Source organism: Ixodes scapularis, unplaced genomic scaffold (assembly GCF_016920785.2).
Source record: "Ixodes scapularis isolate PalLabHiFi unplaced genomic scaffold, ASM1692078v2 PGA_scaffold12__126_contigs__length_90152505, whole genome shotgun sequence".
In the NCBI taxonomy this organism is placed as follows: Eukaryota; Metazoa; Arthropoda; class Arachnida; order Ixodida; family Ixodidae; genus Ixodes; species Ixodes scapularis.
This window is the reverse complement of record NW_024609838.1, coordinates 42,460,365-42,485,590: the sequence shown is the minus strand read 5'-3', so window position 1 is coordinate 42,485,590 and position 25,226 is coordinate 42,460,365. Positions and strand designations below refer to the sequence as shown.

General features: G+C 44.8%; 1 protein-coding gene across 3 annotated transcripts in view; it reads right to left on the bottom strand.

Annotated features, from left to right (window-relative positions):
- LOC115321098 (L-gulonolactone oxidase) overlaps positions 1–25,226 on the bottom strand; it is a 44,464-nt gene that overhangs the window by 16,030 nt on the left and 3,208 nt on the right. For all 3 annotated transcript variants that reach the window (XM_040206365.3, XM_042289544.1, XM_042289545.1), the window contains 6 exons: positions 23,015–23,112; positions 21,152–21,242; positions 12,669–12,854; positions 9,366–9,473; positions 8,554–8,648; positions 375–524 (listed from right to left, as the gene is read on the bottom strand). In XM_040206365.3, the coding sequence (XP_040062299.2) occupies positions 375–524; positions 8,554–8,648; positions 9,366–9,473; positions 12,669–12,854; positions 21,152–21,242; positions 23,015–23,112 (728 nt within the window). The remainder of the gene's footprint in view (positions 1–374; positions 525–8,553; positions 8,649–9,365; positions 9,474–12,668; positions 12,855–21,151; positions 21,243–23,014; positions 23,113–25,226) is intronic.

The window sequence follows — 25,226 nt, the reverse complement described above, 5'->3', positions numbered from 1 at the left end:
AGCAGACCTAACACAAGTTCACCAAACATAAGCTAAGTCTAATAAAAACCTCCCAAGTTTACCAAATCTAACTTAAGCAATCGACCTAAGCTATGCTAACCTAACCTGATCTAGTCTAAGCTACATGCAGTTGTCACCACACGAATCTTCTCTAGGCTCACTATAAGATGCGCCACTGCCGCCCAGCACACGGTGTACCAGACTTCGTCAACAGATCACCTTGGGATGCTAAACTTAAACCTAACCTAACCTAGCCCAACCTACACACACCTGTCGTCAAACAGTTCTTAGGCTCAATAATCAAATGCACCACTGTTGCTCAGTATCCAGTGCAACACAGCGCTTTGTCCACAAGAGCATCGAAGCAGACTCACCTTGGGATGGACCACTCGTTGACATGCTGCTTGAAGCGACACTCGTAGTTGAACACCCGATGGCTCAGGTCCACCCGCTGCTTCGGCGGCGCAAACACCGCCCACAGGAAGAGTCGGTTCAGCCATGGCACCAGGGGTGGCACCCAACAGCTGGCAAGAACAACAGGGAGACGAGCTGTGTTGCAAGTCCGAGGCTTTTAACATACCATATGTTGTATGGGTTGTTTTCAATGAAAAAATCGCCACGAACAAGCATCACAGATGAGCATGATGGAGAAGCATTACACAGCGTTAGGGTTATATCCAAAGTTTAATAATAACTTTAAAATAAATGGCCTCTTTGGCTCATCTGAGCCAAAAAGGCCTAGCACAAACTTCACACATAGCTTGGTTTGTGTGAAGAGTGGTTGTTTGGGCGAGTTGGTTTGACATCTTATACAATCTTGTGCGTAACAAAGACGAGGACAAAAGCAGAGAAGAGGACACAACAAGGCGCAACTTTCAACTGAATTTGATTGAAAACGTGTTCCGGTATATATATAGTCTCAACCATCGTTACAATGACAACAAAAAGACAAAAGTAAAGGAAAAAACACCATGACAGAGCATAACTGGGAAACAACACTATCTCGTTCTCAGGAAAAACAATTCCTTCTCCGATAATGCGATCGACGGCATAGCAACACACATGTCTCCTAAATAATCAATGTGCTCAGGACCGGTATGCGTGCTTGCATACCGGTCCTGCAATGCAAGTCAGCGGTAACACGCGAAATCATAGAAGCCGAGCACATTGATTATTTAGGAGACATGTGTGTTGCTATGCCGTCGATCGCATTATCGGAGAAGGAATTGTTTTTCCTGAGAACGAGAGAGTGTTGTTTCCCAGTTATGCTCTGTCATGGTGTTTTTTCCTTTACTTTTGTCTTTTTGTTGTCATTGTAACGATGGTTGAGACTATATATATACCGGAACACGTTTTCAATAAAATTCAGTTGAAAGTTGCGCCTTGTTGTGTCCTCTTCTCTGCTTTTGTCCTTGTCTTTGTTGCGCACAAGATTGTACAAGTTGGTTTGTGTGGGACACATTTTGTGCTTCAGGGTTTTTGTCAGCACGATCACGCTCGTGTAAACATTTGTTCTTTGTCTGCCGACCACGTAAGAAATCAGTCAATAAGAACTACGGTTTCATGCTTTTTGTAAACACTGAGAAACTCCAAACTGGCCAGCTGTCCTCGAATGAAAAAACACCAAGCTCGACGAAAAGAAACTTTTATCTACAACTTTTGTTTTTTCTGTTGACCAGGAAAAGAGCCTGCCCTGAGCAGTCTGTGAGGCTGTTTCTTCCTTCAAGGACCACACCCCTTATTTTGTTTCCTGCTCTTATCTATACCAGGACGTTTCCCGAGCATCTGAGTAGAGCCCCAATTTTTCTTAATTTCTGCAGCAAGCAAGTCAACATGCTGACAGATTCTCTTGCGTTTGATTTCATTTAAACTATAAAGCGAACACTGAGTGCAATTGCAGTGATGTGATTGATGAACCATTTGCTCCAAACTGTGCCAAAGGGCCTACCCTAATACAACCTGCTACATTTAGCCAAAATGTGAAGAATCTGTGCCAACATCGCACCAAAACTTGATTTCACTTCATTAATACTGAACATATAATAGCTGAGGCCCCGCTATTTGTCCAGATCATTATGGTAGGCTTGTGTGAATATTCAGAACTTTCCATTATCGCCACAAATAACGTCCTATAAAATTTGATCTCTCTGTCAAACAATGACAGTACTCAAAATTTTCGCATTATCGAGTCATGCTTGCAGCTTGCCCTGGCGGGTAAGTTAGCCTTGCTGAGTGCACTTCTCACCGTGTTCTTGTGTACTGCAGCAAAACAACCGCGAAGTGAGCATTGTGATTTTCCATATTTTGCTTTGCCGCACTGCGCCGGCATGCTAAGAGGAAAGAACTCCCCAAAAGCGGGATATGCTAAACACGCAGGCGTCAGGTATATTAAAAAGAAAGCGGAAAGGACATGGTGAGTGCTAATGTAACTATTCTCATTTGCAGGAAAAATTTCTGAATAAAACTGCAGCTATTATTGGACTGCAATATTCTGGCGATATATTTTCCAATTTCGATAGTTAGCAAGGGTACTTGCACACAAATTCATATGAACTACTTTATAGGTTTATTCTTAATTTTAACTATCTTGTTTAGTTACCATCTTTATAAGGGTATTATGCGTTTGAGGTACAGTCAATAGAATGAATTAAAACTAAATTAGATGAAACAGTGGAAGGAAGCTTGGGAATAATCTTAACCAGTTCGGCTGGATTCAATATTTGTTATCATAAAGTTTTACGTATAAAACGTCATATATGCTTATAATCAAATGATGAAAGTTTTTTTTATCTGAATTAAGAATTTACATTGTATTACAACTTTTACAACTTGAATGAAACATCAATCCAGATGCTCACGATTATTCTAATATCATTTCAGAGGAACATACTATTTGGTTTACATTTTATTTCATACGTAAAACAACTATTTGCAGCAGTCTCTACCGTTTTTCACCAATGAGCACGGTGTTGCCATGCCTAGTGCTTGTATACTACGTGCAACCAAACAGCTATATTTGTGTTTTAAGGAATCAAATCTCACATGCAGTTTATGCTAACAAAAGGTTGTACAGAAGTGAGAGGGTAAAGTAGGCTTTGTCTTTTAGTTGGATAGGCCAACACAACAAACTTAAAGGGACCATGAAATGATTTTAAAATCGAGTTTCATCCACCGCACGTCGTAAAAGGTGTGAAAAGAAACACAAAAACACAAAAATTGGGAGCCAAAAAAAATTATTTGCTATAGAACTTTTAAAAGAAAACTGGACTCTTTTGCGCCTTCCTTCCTTCGCCTGTTCACTACGATGCATCCGCGGAAATGGAGCACGTCAGCCAAATCCAGGTCGCCTATTGGGTAAGAGCCTACCTCACCAGCACCGCGATCGTAAACAATAAATAGCCGGCGAATGTTTCCTAAAAGTTTTGTTAAATAATATTCAGATCCACATTTTGTAGCATAATTAGAGATGTGTGGCGAAAATTGCCAAATTTGATAATGCTGAGAGCCAAGCGCCATCTATCGTGTGGTAAACGAAGCAACTACTGCGCGTGCGCAGTAGGGCAGGGCCGACAGTTACTTGGGTGACGGCGACCGACGAACATTTATTTTCTTTGTTTTTCTTCCTCTCAAAACTCTGACTGACTGAACGTTTATTTTTCTACGTGTTCTTCCCGCGCGTGCCGACTTCAAGCAGCAAGAAAACAGTACTTAAAACAGACCACGACGAACAAGAACGCTGGATCCACCGACTCCGACGAAGCGTATAGGCCTAGCAGGCATTCCGATTCGGCGCTGCGTTGCTTCGTCGCAAGACCGTCTGCCTACGATCGGCTGGCGTGCTAAATGGAATATGCCCGCGCGACCCTTGTGGACCCTTCCCGTATTATAGTTTGATCACTGACCTCAATTCTAGATTAAGAGGTGAGGTCAATCTCTTCCCCTTGTTTTCCGAGGCAGTGTTGACGAACACTCGTCGAAAAGGGACTCTCGTCGATTCTATCTTCTTGTTTTGTGTGATATAGAGCTGAAATAAACGCCGTATGGATTACCTTCGTAACACGGTATGTACACTTTGTTATTGGTATGCCATTTTTATTCTGACAGACTGCACGTCACTGTCGAGCTATAACAGTTCGTGGGAGGTATACGTACAACCCCGGTCCAACCTTTCTTTGCCGAGTGTCGCGTCAGTATCGAGTTGCAATCGTAAAAGAACGGTCCCGAAGCGCTTACTAACAGCGCGAATACAAGACTTCCATCAAGCGCGCGCGTCCGCTCCGAGTGTAAACAGGTATTTACGTGGCTCTTGCTGACACTCGTAGTTCAAACGTATCTTTTTTAACGTCGGCTTGCTCCTGCATCTCCGAGGCCGCGAAAAACGCCATCTACGTCGCTTTGCAAACGACTGACACGGGCCGGCCCTTCTGCCAACAATGACGGGGTGGTTGACTTCTGGAGTCTTCACCGGAAGACTCGCAGCACTTCCCAACAGGCATACCGGCGTATGGGACTAGTCCCATGCTGTCGCTGTAGCGCAACATATCTCATTGAATTTCGCTCAGCTGCGATGCGGCGATGAGAGGCGCCGATTCAGGAAATACGTCAGTGACATCAGCGCAGTAAAACCTACCGGCGCACCCCAACTCGTTGCCGCTAACACTCCCATTCTCCTACTGCCGAGAGAACTTCCGGTTCCGGAAACGGTCTACGTCACGGCTTCTTTTGCGGTCAGTTGGAGAGAATGAAAAAGTCGATATTTCAATAATTTTTTGTGTAGAAGTTAATAAACCGAGACGAAAACGGATGCCTGTTCGGCATTCAGTGAACATTGACGGTTTAATGTTAAAGTTATCTGGAAAAAGTAAAAAGGTCATTTCATGGTCCCTTTAACATATATAATATTTGCAGTGGTATGAACAAAAATGCAGTATGTGCTTGCGCTCCAAAAGTACTTTTTGCTGCTTCAAAATGGACTTTTGGCTACTCCAAAACGTGCTCCAAAATGACTCGGGCCAAGCACATCACTGTAAATGATAAAACGCTGTGCAAAAGGTTGAAGGTGTTGAAAGAAAAAAAGAAAAGACTGCACTAAAAGGGGGTATAAGAGTGCTTCTCAAAAATCTCAACCATCAGAGACTTTTCTTTTTTTCAGCAGTCTGCTTTTTTTGGTTTTGCTCGTCCTTCACTATTGAAGTTTGCCCAATTTGCATGTTTTTCTACAACCTTGGGCTACACCAGTGTCTTCTGCGACGATCAGCAAAGTGGGCCAGACCTCCTCGTTGCTTTGAGTGATCCTGCGTCACATTAATTGATAGTATCCGGAGATTTCTTAGCCCCCTTTGCAGCAGCTTTCAGCATTCAATTACTGTAAAAAGCAGCGAAATTCGTTGTCCGCTAACGCTGATCTCACCTCTACGAATGAGAAGAGAGCTCCAATGAAAATGAGCGGCATTTTTTCACCACGTAATTGTGGAAAACATCTGCGGCTCTTTTTCTTGGCCACAAACCTTTTCAACTGCACGACAAGTCAAACGCTCGCTACCTGCACCATGGGACCTGGTACCATTAAGAATTGCCATGCAGTGAACGCAAAACACCCTGCGTTTCTTGTGTCGAACCTTGCCAAACTTTTTTGACGCAGAACTTCATCTTTCTCTGCGCTTCGAAGGAGGTGTAATGTTGTGAGGTCTATGTCACGAAAACTTGGTCACGGAAGTGACGTCCCAACTGCGCAGTGCACACGCGCGTCCTTTCTTATCTGCTAGCTCGCTTGTTTGTTCGCTTCAATGCAGTGTGCTCCCGCCAGATTGAAACGGCGATAGATGCCGGTCCGGCAGCCGTGATTCCACAATCTTTGCTCGTCGCTCTGAGCAGTGGCCGAGCGGCCGAGCTCGCGTGCTCTGCGGCACGGGCAGTTCATGCGACTCTCTTGCACGACTCCGCAAAGCAATAAAAACAATCGCACGCAATTCCGCACGCGTGTCTCGGAGGTGGTGGCGTGGGGCGCTGCACATTTGCCTCTACCGGACCCCGAGCCACGGGCTCGGAGTTCAATACAGGCAAACCTATGCACCGACCAATTTTATTTATCATCCTCGCTTTTGGTTAAAGTCGGACACACAGCCAAAAAGGAGGAACACCCTTCTTTCGGGCAAGGAGTATGGGAGAGAGCGAGAAAGAATTGAGAGAAGGACATTGTGAAGCAGAAAATGAAAACACATTGGGTGCTGTTTCGCTTGGGGAAATGTTCTTTTGTTTTCGAGAACTTCACATTTATACTGCGTGCTGGATACTTGCCAAAACATAAATGCCGAATAGTCCTAAATCTCTCTCCTAAAAATAAGCTCCATTAAAAAGACACCGAAATTTAAAACAAAAAACATTTTTTTATGTTTATGAGGGTAAAAGCGCTAAAAACAATGGACAAGTAAAAGAAACAAACAACACAGAGCGCTACTTGCAACTGAAGTTTATTCTCAGAAAACACACAAATATATAGACCGTGAAATCGCGACATGTACTACAGAAATGCGACATCACCCAATCAGTGTTCGTCTGTCCGCCATCTACTTTACGAAAGATTTTAAAAACGCCACCTCAGAGCCAAACAGGGCTACAGATGGGGCGCTGACACACGTTCCTTCAACGCACTCGGATATGAAAAAAGCTTTGGATATCTCCCTTGTCATTTTGTTTCGGTTTCGGGCCAAGATAATGGTGTTGTCAAACTTCGGGACACACCCACATCTGTCACAGTGCACAGCCAACACCATTATCTACCCTTCAACATTTTTTTAAAGAGACACTGACACTCCCCAAAATGTATTTTTTATTTTTTGCCAGGCGATTTATTTTTGTGTCAGAAGACCACCCAATCAATATTTTGCTGCAGGGTCACATATATTTTTAATAAAGTCCAAAAACGCAACTGCTCAAAAACGAAACCGAAAGTGGACTGGGGAGGAACAAGGAATATAGAGGAGTAGAGAGTTGCCGGAAGTCACGTGGTTGTGCAGCTTCTTCTTTCCAATCAACTTTTTTGCAGCTTTTTAGAAGGCACGAAAAATGGCTACCATATTTGCTTTCTATTTTTAATATTGTGCGTGTGCCTTCGATGACCCACAACTTAGATTATATTTGGTGGTTGTGTCTGAACCATAGAAAACGGCATGTGACGGCAAAGAAGAGAGCAAGCGCAACTCAAACCGGCCAGTTCTTGAACGGCAGTTTTCGGGCAGAAAGAAAACGAATTTCGAGCTGCAAATTGTTTTCTGAGTAGTTAGGCTCTCATATGTCATGTACAAATAAAAACCTTGGCGAGCAAAAATACCCTGTCCGTGTCCCTTTAAAGGACTTACTTTGAACAGATACTTTCTTTTATTCTTTTTTACGTAATATTTACTATGTTAGACACAATTCAGATGGAGATAGCCCACTCTTGGCCCCACCCAGGAATGTAGCTGGCTACGCTCCATTTCTCGGCTCTCATTGGTTAGAGAGATGATTGCGAATGTTCATTGTAACATTGTTTCTCTGTGCTGCGGTAGACTTTTATTTGACTTTGTTCTTTATGTTTGAGAAACATATTATATAAATAGTGTCCTTATTGTAGTTTACCGAGAGGTAACCTACACACGTAAGAGTTTGCGAACCATCTGGCTGGAAGCCATCGGGCGTTCACCTCGCATCCTTCTATCCAGGTATGCTTCCGTCATTTCACTTTGGAAGGCCCTTAGCTCTCAAACTTTGAGCGGTGCACCTGGCTTGCTAAAACGAATATTTTTAGGTTACGTTTTAATCGTTTGTTATGATGCTCACCCACCTTTCTCCTGTACACTACGAAAGAAGACAACAAAAACAAAAAAACTAAAAAAACTGAATTTTTTAAAAGTTTTTTTGGTTGCTTTTTTTTTGCACGTCGACAGATGGTGGCGGGCGCTTGTATTAAGCCGTGGTTTGTGCATGATGGAACACTAAAACGCCGTTTCACGGTTCTGTCTTGTGATGGTCGCACACTGATTTCGACGGGGGCGGAACAGCAGATGGACGAAGGGACAGCGGACGCAGACGCGCCGTTTTCATGGTTGTGTTTTACGGGCGTTCCATGGGTGGTAGTAGAGTGTGTTCTAATAGCAGACGACGCCTTTCGCCACCGTGCGTCTTCCCGCGCACGGTGGCGAGCGAACAACAGTGTCCTGTTTGGACACCCAGCATACTAGACGCACCGGACGTCATGACAGGGAGGCTCTAGGCTTGCAAACTTGTTTAGTAGCCAAGCCAATTTAGTAGTAATGGATCGGGTGGTAAGCACCACCTAAATTGTGCCAAACATCGTAAATATTCCTTTTTTTTTTTTTTTTCTTTTTTTTCAGGAAAAATTAAGAATGCAAAATGTCTCATTTAAGTTTTTTTAAATTTTAATTTTTTTTCTCTATTTTAGTGTCCTTTTAAATTTCCCAATTTTGACATAACTTTAAATCGGAAACCTAACCTTTTAATGACCCTAGTGCCTTGAACCTCAGGCATAGCACCATTTGTTGGAGACTTCCTGACCTGAGGTATAGGAGAGCCTCCATGACGTAGTAGCCAAACGCATATTCCATCAGCCACTTCCACGCCCTCGGTAACAGGGGTAGACTTGTAACTGCCTGCGCAACACCAGTGAAAGCGACTGATCCAGTTAAACACACTTTTGGCATGCAGATACTATAGAAGAATTTTTCACAAACTTTTGAGCAATTTTTAATGCATGCAATTTACAAAGCACTTAAAAATTGGTTCCCCAGTATTCATCAAACACACTCATCAACGCCTACCAAATATCATTTTAAGAAATCAATAGGAGACAAAGTAAAAAAAAAGCCTTAAAAAGCTGCGTGAGTGTTTGACACTAACATTTATGTTATTCCTAGAGCTCTTTATGTGGATTTTTCTTATCGATGGTGCCTCCTTTTGGAGGATGTGAAATAAGGAAAGCTCAAGTAGTTAAACATAGCGGAGGATGTTTCTTATACTCTACGACACTGCACCTGTTAGCATCTATGTTGTGTACCTATGATTGTTTTCTTAACTTTTATATACCAGTGCCGCATTAGATTTCTGGTCGGCTATGGGCACAATAAAGAGACATGATGAAGATGATGATGATGCCGATGATGACGATGTCCGAGGTTTTGAGAAGATTCACTTTAAAACACTGCAGAAGTAGAATACAATGAAAAACTTTCTTCTATAACGAGCTACGTTACATCGACAAAATTTGTTATATGAAGGTTCATTATACAGAGGTTTGTTATATATCGAGGTCCGTAATATTCAGGTGCAACTACTTTTTCCACAGGTGCAGTGACCGAAAACCTCCTCACCTCATCAGTCCTAGTCAGATGAAAGCAGACGGCGGTGTCCGTGTGCGGATACCACAGGCAGCGAAAGTGGTCTGAGCTCTTCAGGTGCACGTCCAGGTTTTCCAGCACCTGACGGAAATATGAAGCGAGCACCATTTATCATAACGTGGAAGACAAACTGCTACAACGGCTATACAAATTATATATTAGCGAGAATACTGAAAGCACCAGGAAACCAGGACTAGAAAGAAAACAACCAGCGCCTTCTCGTCCTTGTTCCCTGGCACTTTCAGTACTGCTGCGACATACCAGCTAGACCATCTTTCCATCCTACCATATTTGAGCAAACGGCATCACCAGCTGAAAGGGTGTCCGCCGTAATTACATCGTTAAATACTCTAATTTTTCAATGTTCTCTTCATGAAAAACTTACCAAAACAGTCGAGAAACAAGAAAAACATCCCACCGCCAGAAAAAAATGCCAAGAATAGCCTCGTAAAACTCTCAGTGCCAAGGCAAAAACTTTTTTTAAAAACAGAAGAATGGATAGTTGGGCGAGTTGGTGGGAATTCATCTTGGGACATCTTGGGAATAGCAAAAAGAAGGTGGCTTCCATTCCTTACGTTCACCGCGTTTCGCACGGGTTAAAGGGGATCGCAGCAAGATACGGTGTGGGTGTCGTTTTCTCGGCCAAAAACAAGCTGAGCCAGATTTGCCCCGCCATAGAAAGGCGTCTTAGTAGGCGGAAAAATCCGAGTAGTCATGGTTGCACAGTAAAGCATGGCACACAGTTTGTTTCATGCACCGTTGGAGCAGTGTATAGGATACCTTTTTCATGTGGGCGGGTGTATATTGGCCAAACGGGGCGCTGTTTGAACATCCGTTTAACAGAGTTTGTTGAAGGGGTGTGCATACTCTCATCTTGCAATGCATTGTCGCGATTGTAACTGTGAGCCGAGATTCAGTGACACTGAAGTTTTGTTCAGACACAGGGACCAAGTGTCTTGAGAGATAGTAGAAGCATACCAAATAAAAAGGGCGGCAACCTCGTGTGTCAGCCAACCGTCTTTGGCACTGCTGGACAGTGAGGTGGCGTTTTTGAATTTGGGATAGCAACACGTGCCAACATGCCGCTATGAAAGTGTCTCGTAATACGCAGACGGGGGGTGAACTGCAAAAGATGAATGGTCGTTTTCATGTGTTTTCCTATTAAAATAATTCAGTTGATAGTCAGCGCCCATCCCGTGTGTTTCTTCTTCGTCCACGCCTGTTGTTTGCGCTGTGTCCCAAGATTAAAAACAGTAAGTGCAAATATTTTTTATCTACATTGAATCATAAGCAAAGTGGAAAGCAAAAAAGTCCCTTCTGCGAGGTTGGTGACCCCCCCAGCAGCGGTTCTTTCTTATGCTCTCTATCAAATTCAAAAACATAAAAATGTCGAAAATGTTTTTGTATTTAATTTCCGTCTCCACATTCCGCAACCGAAGTCCGACTTTTGCAAAGACCCCGAGACGAGCGCTGAAACACGCGACGCCACTCACAACCGCACTAGGTAACAAAATGGCACCGCCTAGAAGACGATTGGGGAATGACGCGTCGACACCCTATGCCTATACACTGCGTGCGCGGCAAGTAGCACGCCGACACGCGGCCGTCAGAGAGGACTGCTGTTGAGAATCCGAGCAGACGGAAACCACGCCGTGTCGCCGCCGCCATAGCAATCCTGCCGCTGCGGTGCGCTCCTATGCCGTTAACGCACTGTTAATTGGCATCATGAATTGCTGCATGGTCGGTTGTAGCAACAGGTACACGTCGTGCCCCACAGGGAAGACGTTGCACAGTTCCTTAACTCGTTCATGCTTCGTCGGGCAGCGGCTGCCCCGACATCGGGCAGTGTGTTCGTCAACGCTTTATTTTGGCCATTTACTTAGAATCTTTTATACAGGGAAGGCATGCACATGCGGCACTGGCGTCTGCAGCAGTAACTGTTCTAAAGCAAAAGCCTAAAACAAATGGCATCTTGCATGCACGTTCGTCAACGCTTTATTTTGGTTATTTACTTTGAACCTTTTATACGGGCAAGACGTGCGCGTGCGGCGGTGCGAGCGCAGAATTTTTAGTCATTGCACACGAAAAATCCACGGAACCCTACCCATAAGCAGCTTCGCTGTAAAACAAAGGCCGGCTTTCCAGACCGCATAAGTAAGCTCTGCGAACCCTGCAATGACACAAGTGCATGCCAAAGTTTGTTTCGAAAAGCAACATAAACAATAAAAAATGTTGTCACACCGCGCGACAAATTTAAGCGAAGCATTGCGCGAAACGCAGTAACTCGGCTGCGACCCATCATGACCCGAAGCCACGGTCGCAACAAAAGAATGTGCCACCAGGCCACTCGCCGCGGTTTCATCTAGGCCGTCGATAATTCTAAATAATTTCCATAATTTTCAAAAATACGGGTAGTGGGTACGCACCAATCACTTTCTGAGCATGAAAGAATGACAACTTACCTCAATCGTTATGGAGTAAGCTTCTTACAAGACACACACCTGACGCACACATTCGGCCTTCAAGACCGACGTGACCATAGCAAACAATTTGTTGACGTCAAAAATGTGCCCGATTTGACTACGTTTTTCTCCTTTTTTCGTAGTGGCATCGTGGAAGAACGATCCCACTATAATATCTTTAAAGCCAGCTCGAAGAACTAACGCTCCAACCACGAGCACTTGCACCGTTGCAGCTTCTGAAGCAAAGAGCCGCTGTCGTCTCCTACCACTCAAATATTGTGCGCTAGCCATGGCGCAAGTGGCACTGCGTGCAGTTTTCAAAGTGCCCCCTATCGGTCCCGCATGGACTGTATGGCTTGCACCGTGGCCCTAAAGTCCCCAACAGAACGAAAACAGAAGGGCGTGTTCAAAACGCCCAACCTCCAGCACGTGCTCCGTGCCTTTGAACCGCCTTGGCTGCACGACCGCGCTCGGGGTGCACGAGACACCTAAGCATCGTGGGAACTATAGTCCGTTGCAACTCAAGAAGGTAGGGCAAGGGTAAGACGGGCCAGAGAGAAGGAAGCAGACGGAACGCTGGAGAAGAGGGGGCAAACCTCCTTCTCTCTTTAGCGTTCCGTCTGCTACCTCCTCCCCGGCCTCTCTTACCCTCGCCCTACCTTCTGGGGTTGCAACGGACTATAGAAACCTCGTGCTGGAGGCGGGACGACCGAAGCTCCTGCCCGCCGTCCTCATGCCGTTAGCGACCATGGTGGAAACTTCCCACGGTCCCGCCTGCCCCTCACCCCCAAGATGGGTTGCCGGACGTCCTCACCCGCTGCAAGGCGCAGGAGTAGCGGGACTCGCGGAGCCGAAAGGCTGGCTCGCACTGCACGGTGACCGCGACGACCACCCCGATGGCCCCGAGCCCGCAGGCGGCTGCCAGGAAGACCTCCGGGTTGCTCTCCCGCGAGCAGACCAGTGTCTTGCCCAGACAAGTCACCAGCTCCAGCTCCAACACCTGGAATTGCATGGGGGAGGGGGGGAACACCTTGAAGCGAGAGGCACCGTAACTATGTGGGGCGACTCGTCTTAAAGGGCGACTCCGCTCAGAGTTTTGTTACTGAGAAAACGCGGCAGTTCTCTTTGCTAGCATCAGCTAGAAAGAATTGCATGTTAATATTTGAATCAAATTTTAAGATGTAATTCTGCCTAAATTTTGCCTAAAGGTGGAAGACGCATCGCTTCGCCAAGAGGTACGTCACCTGGACGATACAATTTTCCCGTTCATGAGTCAATACCCTCCAAACTCGCCCGACAAAGCTGGTAGTTCAAATCCTACCTTCATATGCTTCTGCTGCAGCATTTCTGCCCGGGTTTCCTAACAGCAGAGTGTACAGAGGCCTCAAAAAGCGCTGCATAGTGACTCCTTGAAAGCTGCCACCGTTTGACCTGAACCAGTTCTGCCTGCTTCCATGGCGCAACAAGGGACCGCTCATCGAAACAATGTGAATGGCGAGGGCTTAGTCACTGTCACATGCCGTAAGCCAGTGAAACCCTCTAATGGAACTTCGAAGGCATCCAAGATAGCTCTTATTCGCCATGCCCCACGAAAAAGTGTGCCATATGTGCCGAGGCTTTCTCCTGAAACATTGACCAGATGCGCTGAAAAATTAGTCACCACTGTTTTAGAAGGTAAATGTAATGTAGTGACAAGTTTCACTGTTTTAGCTATGTTTAGCGGACTTCGTGTTTTGGTTGTCAACCTTGTTATCTGTTTGTTATCGAATCAGAAGAGTAAAACCTACCAGTCGTAACCAAGACCGCGATGTGTTCGGCTCAAGTCATTACAATTGGCGACGAGGATGTATCGCAGCGAGGCGATACAACAGAGGCTGCTCGCCGAACACAAGTTGACGTTCGACGCGGCGTATGACTTGGCGCTCACGGCGGAAGCCGCAGCCAGGCAGCTGAAGGACATCAACGAGGATCGAAAGACGGTCGCGGACGGGGACGCCAGCGTGCATGCAACCGCAGAGAAGAGCTCGCCTCGCGAAAAGAGAGAGAGTTGCTACCGTTGTAATGGTAAGCATCTTCCAACTTCATGTAAGTTCAAGACTTCGACATGTTATAAGTGTCAGAAGCTAGGGCACATCGCGGCAGCGTGTCGTTAAAAAAAACAGGTGGTGAAGCCAGCGACGGGAAACAAGCGTGGAAACGCAAAACAGGTGCACGAAGTGGATGAGTTATTCTCCATCTGCGAGTTAACCGAGGCACCAAAGAAGTACATGGTCGAGATCTCCGTTGCAAATGAGCAAGTCACCATGGAAGTTGACTCTGGTGCATCCTGTTCGATAGTCAGCGAAGACACGTTCAGGAAAATTGAAGCAAGCTCAAGAAAGGAGATCCCTATCGTGGAATCGAGCACCAAGCTGGTCACATGGTCCAGTGAAACGCTGCCGACCCTCGGTAAAGCGATGGTGGACGTCATGTTCAGAGATCACGTTGCAACATTACCGTTGCTAGTGGTCGGAAGGCAAGGCAACAGTTTGCTGGGCAGGAACTGGTTTCCAGCGTTGGGGATTGGAGTGCAAGGCATCCAAAAGCTGAGCAGCTCCGAAGAGGACCCAACGGAAGCTTTTCAGGAGATTTTCGGCAGCGACTTGCCAGGATTCACAGGAGCACCCCTTCACATTGAACTGAAAGACACTGCCGAGCCGAAGTTCCTCAAGTGTCGTCCAGTGCCATTTGCCCTTCGTGAAGACGTCAACAACGAGCTGGACCGCCTCCAGAAGCAAGGCATCTTGGAGCCTACTCAGTATGCCAGCTGGGCGACGCCACTGGTAGTTGTAAGAAAAAAAGACAGATCCCTGAGACTGTGTGGGGATTATCGAAGTACGGTGAACAAGGCAGTGAAAAGCAATGTTTACCCTCTACCGACCACCACCGAAGTGTTTGCAGCAATAGGCACCAGCTGCATCTTCACAAAACTCGACCTCGCGCAGGCCTACCAGCAGCTGACGCTGGACGATGAGTCTGCAGAGCTCCTCACAATCAACACCTTGAAAGGACTTTACAGAGTCCGACGACTGCCTTTCGGTGTTTCGGCAGCGCCGGGACTGTTTCAGCGTGTCGTCGACAGTCTGATCTCTGGAATCCCTGGTGTTGTGGCGTACCTGGATGATATCATCATCTCGGGAAAAACAAAACAAGAGCACAACGAGCGTGTGGAGGCTGTGTTGCGACGGTTACAAGACGCCAGACTGAGGGTCAACAAGGACAAGTGCCGGTTTGGCAAGACAAGCATAGAGTACCTTGGACACAAGATCGATGCTTCGGGGATTCACCCAAGTGCCAGCAAGGTTGCAGCAATCCACAGCGCTCCCCAGCTCCAACTAACAAAAAAGAACTATAGGCCTTCTTGGGCATGGTGAACTTCTACAGTCGATTCCTGGAAGGGAAGGCAGAGGTTGCAGAGATTTTGCATCACCTACTAGACGACGGACGTAAGTGGACCTGGACAAGGGAGCACCAGAACGCTTTTGAGAGCCTCAAGAAACTGCTGACTTGTGAGTCTCTTCTGGTGAAGTACGACACCAGTCGTCCTCTGGTGCTATGCTGTGACGCCTCACCAGTGGGGGTTGGAGCAGTGCTGGCACACCAAGACGACGACGGGAATGAGCTTCCTATCGCATATGCCTCACATACTCTTGGCAAGAGCGAGCGGAATTATGCACAAATCGACCGAGAAGGACTTGCCGTTGTCTACGGGGTTAGACACTTTCACCAGTATCTGGCGGGAAGAAGTTTTACGATCATAACAGATCCTAAGCCGCTACTGGGATTGTTCGGCACAGACAAGCGCATGCCTGAGGTCCTTTCACCTCGAATGCTACGGTGGACACTCCTGTTGAGTGCCTACAACTACCAGATCAAGTACCGGAAGGGTCAAGACAACTCTAACGCGGATGGTCTAAGCCGGCTGCCACTGCCTGGAGATGTTGACGAACCAGCACCACCCGGCGACATCCTGTTGCTTGAAGCCGTCCAGTACCCCCCACTTCTGGCTACTGACATTGCGGGCTTGACCAAAAAGGACGCCGTGCTCTCAAGGGTGAAGCAGTGGGTGCTCAGCGGATGGCCCAATGACAGTTCTGGTGGAGACTTCGCACCATTCGAGGTGAGGCAAACAGAATTGTCAGTGCATCGAGACTGTTTGTTGTGGGGTAACCGCGTCGTGATCCCCAAGGCGGCAAGGAGCCAAGTCCTACAGCTCTTGCACGCAAATCATCCTGGAATGACGGCAATGAAGGCAATGGCTCGTAGCCTAATCTGGTGGCCGAAACTCGATGAAGAGATAGAGGAGTTTGTGCGCTACTGCGACAAGTGCCAAGCCAACCGTCAGAGCGACCCCAAGGCACCAGTACACTTCTGGATTAAACCAGAGCAGCCCTGGAGCAGGTTGCACGCCGACTTCGCAGGCCCAGTTAAAGGGGCACTGACACATCAAAATCATATTTTTTTTTATTATCCGAAACGGTCGAAAACGATGCCGGGACATTACCCTCAAAATTTGAAATTTGGGAATTCAGTATTCGTGAAGTAAAAACACAATTTCCAAATGCCGAATTCGAAGTTCCCGCGCGATCGGCGCCGGTGCCTTGACGTCAAAAATTGCGGAGACCTGAGAGTCCCCTTTCCTGTCACCACTCCCTGCTGTTGCCATGGCGACCCAAAGCGATGAGGAAAGGAGCGAGCGCCGGCTAGCGCCGGCGTTGCGGCGGACCGGTTTTGAGCGGTGTCGCCTGTTTTCCGTTGGAGGATACAAATCCAGGAGACGGCACCACAACGAACTCCCGATTTTTGGTATTTCAAAAAGAAGGGCCGTAGTGCGTTCGCAATTGCGTTAAAAAACATGTTTTAGGATTGCCGTCATTAAATGTTATAAAGATGCCGCCTACAAAGCTTCTAAATTTCCTGATTTTTGACGTCACCGATCAAAAGAAGCGAGGAGGCGAGAGGCGGGAAAATCAAACGCCAAAAATAAAAAGGCGCGCGTGCGCGCGGGAAAATTTTTTTCGCGATGCGGTTTTTTTTGCGTGTCTATGGCTGCAACTTGCATCGTTTTAGACAATAAAAATAAATACGACCTTTGGGGTGTCAGTGCCCCTTTAAGGGCGAGGTCTTCTTGGTGATCGTCGATGCATATTCCAACTGGGTGGAAGTAGAGATCATGCCATCGATGACTTCTACTGCCGTAATCAGGAGCCTGCGCAAGTGTTTTGCAACACATGGGTTGCCGGACGTCATAGTGTCCGATAATGGAACTGCATTCACCAGCCGAGAGATGCAAGACTTCCTCAAGCTCAATGCTGTCCGCTTTGTGTACACAGCTCCATACCACCCTGCAAGCAATGGCAGGGCAGAGCGTATGGTGAGGGAGGTGAAGGCGACACTCAAGAAGCAGTCGGAAGGAGATACCCAGTGCAGAACCTCGCGATTTCTGTTCAAACAGCACACCACCCCCACTCAGTGACCGGCAAGACACCAGCTGAGCTCATGATGGGACGGAAGTTGCGTTCCCCACTGGACAGGCTTCATCCGGATCGGATTAGAGAACCGGAGAGACCAGACCTAAATGTGAAGAAGTTCCAACTAGGAGATGCGGTCTACATGAGAAGTTTCACCCTTGGCCCGCGATGGAAAGCAGCAAAGGTGGTTGCCATAATGGGCCCAGTCTCGTACAAAGTGCAGCAGGAGAACGGCGAGACTCATCGACACCACCGTGACCAGCTGCGCAAGGCTTGGCTGGACGTGAGCATCAACCCAACGAGCCGGGACAATGCTGTTCAGCTGCCACCCATCACCTGTCGTCAAGAGCCAACGGAACAAGTGCCTTCACCAAATGCAGAGGTCCATGACCAGCTGACAAGTCCTCCTCCTCGAAGATCATCAAGACTGCGTCGACCAGTCTCCAGATTGGGACCTTATGTGTATTAAACTAACGAGACTGTGCTCCTTACTAAGAGGGGAGGGATGTAATGTAGTGACAAGTTTCACTGTTTTAGCTATGTTTAGCGGACTTCGTGTTTTGGTTGTCAACCTTGTTATCTGTTTGTTATCGGATCAGAAGAGTAAAACCTACCAGTCGTAACCAAGACCGCGATGTGTTCGGCTCAAGTCATTACAGTAAACAATCTGTGTGCACTAAATTGAAAACCAAACTCTCTTATTATGCTTTCTGAAATATGGTATCAAACTAAAGACAGTGTTCGCATCTTGACTGGCTACAATCATTTCTTTTTAAACTAAAGCGGGAAACAAGGGGGAGTGGTACACGTAGTAGAGCTCGTTCGATGGAGTACAGTTCACACGGTAAGAATAAAAACACTGAAAATATACGAGGGACAGACACACACAGTTCTTTCAACGAGCAACTTCATTTAAATGGTGCCCATTACACTATGAAGAACCACTTTGGTCACAGAAAATTAAGTCAAGATGAAGATATCTTTTTCCAGTATCTCTTTCTAGTATTTTCGTATTCCCTTAATTTTCTCTGTGACCAAAGTGATTCTTCGCAGTGTGATGGGCATCATGTGAATGTTGTTGCTCGTTGAAAGAACTGTGAGTGTCTGTCCCTCGTTTATTTTTAGTGTTTTTATTCTTTCTGTGTGAACTGTACTCTATTCAATGTGTTCTGCTACATGTAACCAACTGATATCTTATTTAAAAGTTATGATTGATTTTCTGAAAATTTCAATCGGAGAATGGGGCCCATTTTGCCTGTTTTCGGTTTCTGGCACCATATATAGAACTCCATGTATTCGAGAACTATGTCGACCGCCATTTTCCCATTGATATTTTCCGAAAATCATTATAACTTTTGAATAAGATATCGGCTCGGGCTGAAACCTTAATATCTGGTTAGGACGTCTGGCGCTACATTTGGCCGGAGAACAAGCATTTGGCGATGCATAGTCCATTTTTGTGTAAGAAAAAAAGACCCATAAATATTTTTTGAGAGATTTAGATTTATAAATAGGCACATTGTTAAAAATTATGCTCTAAACATTGGTAGCAGCCAGATTGAAATAGTAAACCAGCACAAAATGCTAGGTGTCATTTTCTCAGAACCTATGCAATGGGATGATTATGTAGGATACTTGGTTCATAAACTGGCAAAAATAGTTGGCATAATTGGTAATTGTTGTTCTCTTTTGCCTATGAATATTAAGGTTCAAATTTATCACGCTTTGTTTGGTTCACAATTTAACCACTGCCATTTGGTTTGAGCTACCACCCAACTAAAGCTAATATAAACAAACTAATGACTGTCTAAAAAGAGTACTGCATATCACTGCAAATGTTTCCTACAACACTCATGCTGAACCATTATTTTTTAGTTACAATATCATTAAAGTTGCCGGCGTATTTATTCTCAAGTGCGGAGTGTATTGCTTTTTTGTCTCCACCTTTTGAACTTGACTAAACGCAAATCTATTATCAGTATTTGCCGCCAGGAGTTCTGGATCGTTACCCATTTTCATACTAATTATGCACTGTTTTCTTAACAACTTCATCTTCGACCACCAGTGATATTAATTTCTTAACTACAAAAAAGTGTGAAACCATTTTGTTTAGGTAATAGTGTTGTTGTTTTATTATATTATTGTATCGTGCCCTGCATGTACACAGACACCGGACCTAGTCAAGCTTCCTATTGGAAGCTTTTTGTCCGGCGTCCTCGGCACAAACTTGTTCTAATATAATTCAAGTTCGAGTTCATTAGGGTGACACGAGACAAACACGAGATACGGTCTTTCGGAAAGAAGACGGACAAACTCTACTTTCTGCAACATAGATTATCCCGTTTGTTTTCCTCCTTAACTGTGGAGGGTGACGAGGGAAGCAAAGTAGAAAATAGGGGGCAAAGACATACAGCTCTCTGTGCTCTCATCTGAGAAAGAAAGGGATACTCAAATTAAACAAGAAAAGGAGTGAGAGGAGGCGGCAAACATTCCGGAAGCGCAAAGTGCTCACTGGACTTCGAGCATGTCCTACGCAACATGTTAAAGAGCGTACTGAAGCGACAGTTCTTAAACAACCCTTCCGATGACAGCGCGAAAAATTAACCTCAAGGCCGCAAGTATTGCAAGGCGTTCAAAAAACACAATCTGCTGTTCTCGTTCTGTTGGAGATCAACGTCCTTGCCTGGCCCGAGCTTCCTCGGCCTTACCTTTCGCAAAATGTATAGATGATTGCAAGCATACTGTTCCTACCACAGCCATATTCCTGTTCTTGAATATATCAAACACAATTGCAGGCCTGCCAAAGCCACAATCTCATGCACGCTGTGCACTGCGCAACACCATAGGCATGAACAGGCGATCATTAGATTTGATCTTTTTCTTTTAAAATCTTAGGCATTTCATCAAAACTACTTTCGTGGAGGAAAATGCTAACTTAGTACACTGATCTAAGTGATAAGTCTGATGTCTCATCTTTCGAGATGATATTAAAAAATATTGCAGGTGTTGTGTCTACGCCGACGGTGTCGCGCGGTGTAATCCCGTAGACAATGTGAGCTAAAACGTCCAATTCGGCCTTATTCTGTCTGTGGTCCTTACAAGCTCTATTACTCCTCAATTTCTGAAAAAATACGGAAGTATGGGACTTTAACTCACATTCCATTCCTAGATCGGACCATGCCTCTTTCAAAACCTGGTACTGTAATATCCCGGGAGATGCCCCACCCCCAAAAGATAACCCGCCCCCTATTTTGAACCCGATTTGATATTTTTCTCAGAAAAATCAAAATACAGCCCGTTTCTAGTGATTGCAGGGCCCTGGCCAATGCCGACTTTGGCAAACATGGTGTTACCGATGCTGGGAGGTAAGCGAACATTGCTGATCGGGAAGGACACTGGTTTTTGGTTCATCGCCCCTCCCTGTGGTCCCAAGCTTTGCAGGCCACAAAACTGAAAACTAGCATTTCTTCAACTCTTTTCATCACACACCGAAGGTTAGCCTGCTCCTTATTGTCACCCAATTTGCTTTCGATTTTAGGTGGGCTATCCTCCGGAACATTACAGTAGGTGTGTTGAAGAAGCGCGAAGGACTGTTCAGCTCATGTTGTCCGCGATAGTATGTTCTTGAAAGGATGGGGAACGGGGAAGGACACCATGCTTATAGTCGTGTATCAACCAATATGTTTACGGCACTGGGGCACCGCAGTGACACTTGTTTAGATTTCTGACGAAAACCACTAAGGTTTTGGGGTTTAGGAAAGTTAACCTTCCCAAACTGCTATGTCACCTGCGTTGACAGGATTCCAAAATTGAGTCCCGATCCGTGAGTGCCGGTGGCGATTGCACCGCCAAGCGTGATCTCCGACACGGCACCCAGACTGCAGCAAGAAGAGAGGTTGGAAAAAAAACACTAAAGAGTGGAACCGGCTTCCGCAAAAGGTCACAGTTTGTGAGAGTGTAGTAGAATTTTCAAATAATTTAAAAAATATATTTTAAAGCATAAATAATTTTAAAAATATATTTTAAAGCATTTAATCTCAACATGCTATATTTTGTTTCTTGTTGATGCTGTCATTATGTACTGCCTTCCTATACTGAATGTCAGTATGTACTTTGCTGTGATATCCAATCATTTTATTCTACTCCAGCATGTGCATTGCCATGGTACCACATGTTTGTATGTAAAAACAAAGGTGTTTTTCCCTTTCCTGCAACTTGTGACAACCCTCACCTGCCTCAGCTCTCAACAGAGAGAAAACACTATGTCTAAATAAAATAATAAAAATAAAGACAAGTCAGTGCAGTACTTAGAAAAAACAACAGAGTGCTGTATATGAACTACACAATGATAATAAGAAAATCTCAAACAAGCAAAAAAAAAAGGAACAAAAAAAGCACTTTTCATTAAACTTTGTGTTGTTTTATAGAAGCGTATGACTAAGTTACTCGCTTACTAGGCATCAACAGGAATCACATGATTATTTTCAAGGTGCACCGTTATCTCCTTTCCTATCATAGCTTTAGTACTACAAGGTCTTTTGAAAGACCACTTATGTGCCCTTACTAGGTCCCGTGACTGGTGTGACTCGTTTTAATAAATATGTGTAAACTTGGTTTTTATAGATGTGACATTTGTAGTTCTGAGCATTAGCAGTTGCTTATGTGAGGTGCCTTTGTTCAAATTCGTAAGCACTTTTTTCCCCCTGGCAAATGTAAAGACATACCTTATTACACCATAACTTGGCAAAACGTGAGCACCCAGGCCTTCAAGGGCCAATCGGTGGAGATGAGCTAAGCACCTAGCAGCTCGCCACGAGAAGAATGCGTGTCAATGATTGCTCGTCACGTGCCTCGCTTCGACTGGCTCACTGGGGTCGTAGCTTTTGGCACATGCCAAGTTGTGCCGTAATGATGTGCTATAGCTACGTGCTGATTTCCATTCTCGGAAAACAAACAGCTCACGAGGCACTCACGTTTCTGTACACGGACAAAACTCCTCAAAAGTGCTTTCAGGACGATTCGGAGATTCCCGCTCGAGTGCGCCCGAGTGCGCAATGTTCCCTCGTAATTGCTTAGGCCGAGAGAGCACACTGGCGCTGTCCCTCAGGTAGTCCTGGAACGCTTTCTACCTGCATATATCATTTTCATTTTTTTATGCATTATTCCTTCACTGTGGGCTCGAGATAATTCTGAAGAAGTTATAAGCGGCCCTTTCTCATAAACGGTGCATAGATCTGATCTCACAAATACTGCAAAACCTTCAGTCTACTTATGAGCAGTTCCAGTACTACCCAATAGGTGGTGCCATTGTCTTCTCTCGTCTTAAGCGATTATAAAAGAATGTAGAGCACTCGAGCGCGCTCAAAAGTAACCATCTAGACCAGCCTTTAAACTTCCGCTCCTTTCCTCCACAAAAAAGCTACCAAAACATCTGTGGGAATGCAAAGTCCAGAGCCATGAAGACTACGGCTATCCTTCCAAAGGCCTCCTCGAAGGACTGCGTCGTATTACGGAAAAAATTGTTACGAAGGCATGTCTTCCCACTTTGAATCCAGTGCTACAACACTGAGCCAACACATCCCGACAAGAGTTTGGAGAAAAAAAATCTCCGTGGTTGTCCGGCGCGAGACTTTCGAGGAAGGGAATGCACCTTGACAGGGCGAGTCCGTTCTTGGCCAGTTCGACTTCGTTCAGCCTTTTCAGAGTGACCCCAGCTTCCGCCTTGACAGTCATCTTTTCTTTGTTGACCTTCGTGAAGATAAGAAAGAAGGCGTAGCATTCTATAGTAGGTGACAGGTCAAGAACGAAACGGAAGCTCTTCCCACCTCTTTCCACTTTAGTGGAGCAAATGCTAAAGAGAGGAGGCTACCTCCCCAAAATGTCAATATGGTTGAATAAAGTCATTGGGTCAATACAAACTCAAAGTAATCAAAAGAGTGAAATGTCAATCAAGCTCATACTAAATAATTTAGTTGAATACTACCTTAAAGTATTCTAAAGAGTCATCATAATTCCAATTAGGCTAAATTAAAGCCTATTGATGAAAAGTAACTCGAAGTATAGTCAAAAGAGTAATAATAATCTGAATTGAACTCATAATAGATCAACTGGTTGCATTGTAACTCCAACGAAGCAAGATATAACACAATGCCAAGTAGGCTAGTTTAATATTGTCTCAAAGTAATCAAGATTAAAATTAGGATGAATTAAAGTTCATCGGGTCAATAGTAACTCGAAGCAATCAAAAGAGCAATCATAATGTGACTTCTGCTCCTATAAAATCAGTTAGTCCATCATTAGCTCAAAGTAATGTCAAGCGTAATCATGACGTCAATTAGGCCAAATCAAACTCTACTGGGTCAAAAGTAAGTCGAGCTAATCAAGAGTGATCAAAATGGTAACTGAGCTGAGAATAAATCACTTGGTTGTATAAAAGCTCAAAGTAATTATGAGAATGAGGATTATGTCCATTAGACAATATATAAAGTACAATTTGTCACTAGTTACTCCAAGTAATTAAGATGTCAATAATGCTGATATAAACTCAGTTGTGTGATTAATATATCGGGGAAAGATAAAAAGTAACTACTAAATTAATTGAGTTAATTTAAAGTCAAGTGGGATTAATCAAAGGAGTACACCAAATCTTAGCTGCACTTACATGAAGTCGCCTTTGCAAATAATAACTCAAAGTAATCGACTGAGTAACAAAAATTTGGCTTCTATAAAGTTAGTGTCAATAATAGCAATATAAAAAGAAAAAGTAATCAGAATGTAAAATTAGCTTCTACAAAGTTATATTCTTGTCAATAATTGCTCGAAGTAATCGAGAGTAAGCAAAACGTTTGTTGAACTTTTATTACAAAACAAATTGTGTTATTAATAGGTCAAAGTAATTAGAAGTGGAAGCCGCTTTTAAGTCAGCGGTGTCTATCATAGTAAGAAGTAATAAAAAGCGTAACCACAAATAGCAGTTGTACTGAACTACTGATACCATCTGAACTCTATCCATAATAAGTTGAAATAATAAGAAAGAGTAAACAACACATCAAGTCAGCTAAAATAAAGCCGAGTGTGCCACTGGTAACTCGAGGTAACCAAAAAAAAAAGCAGTCAATATGTCAATTGTGCGACTAATAACTCCAAGTTATTGAAATACTGATAAAAATATCAGTAGTCCCTAACAAAATCTGACTGAATAAACAATTACTCGAATTTATCAGAAGTGTAAGCGAAACACGACCACTGAAGACAAAAACGTGAATGTATATATTGTGGATGAAATTGACTGACCCTGGAATCAAATTGGGTAGTGCTAAGGTTATTGAATGGCACTTGAATTAAATTGAATGGCACACAAATTAAATTTACCACCACTTGGATTAAAATAAAAGAGAAAACCTGTAATTGAAGGTATGTATTGATAATTTATTTCTTGGACAATACTACTATACACTCCGTGCGGGAACTATAGGGGGCGCTTTGAAAAACGCGCGTAGCGCCGCTAGCGGAGGAGCTGGCGTCCGGCAGTGAGGCGCATTCAGCAGCCTGCGGCGCCCTTCCGCGTGCGAAGCTGTGGCGATGGAAGCGCGCACGGACGAAACTTTTGCTTTTTGAGCCGATACGTTGAGGGTGACGTTGCATGCGTGCTGGGGCAGACCTAAGGAGGGAATCTAGATGTTTTTCACTTCTTATATATTGAGTTTGAGTCGTTATTAGGGGTAATTGCTCTAGTTGCAGCCGAAAAAGGGGTTGGAGCAACTTTCTGAAAAGCAAGACGGCCGCCGCCATAATTCCTCTGAGTGGGAAATTTGTTTCGGTCGTCGCTATAAACGTAGGACTGCTGGAACGATGATACTTGG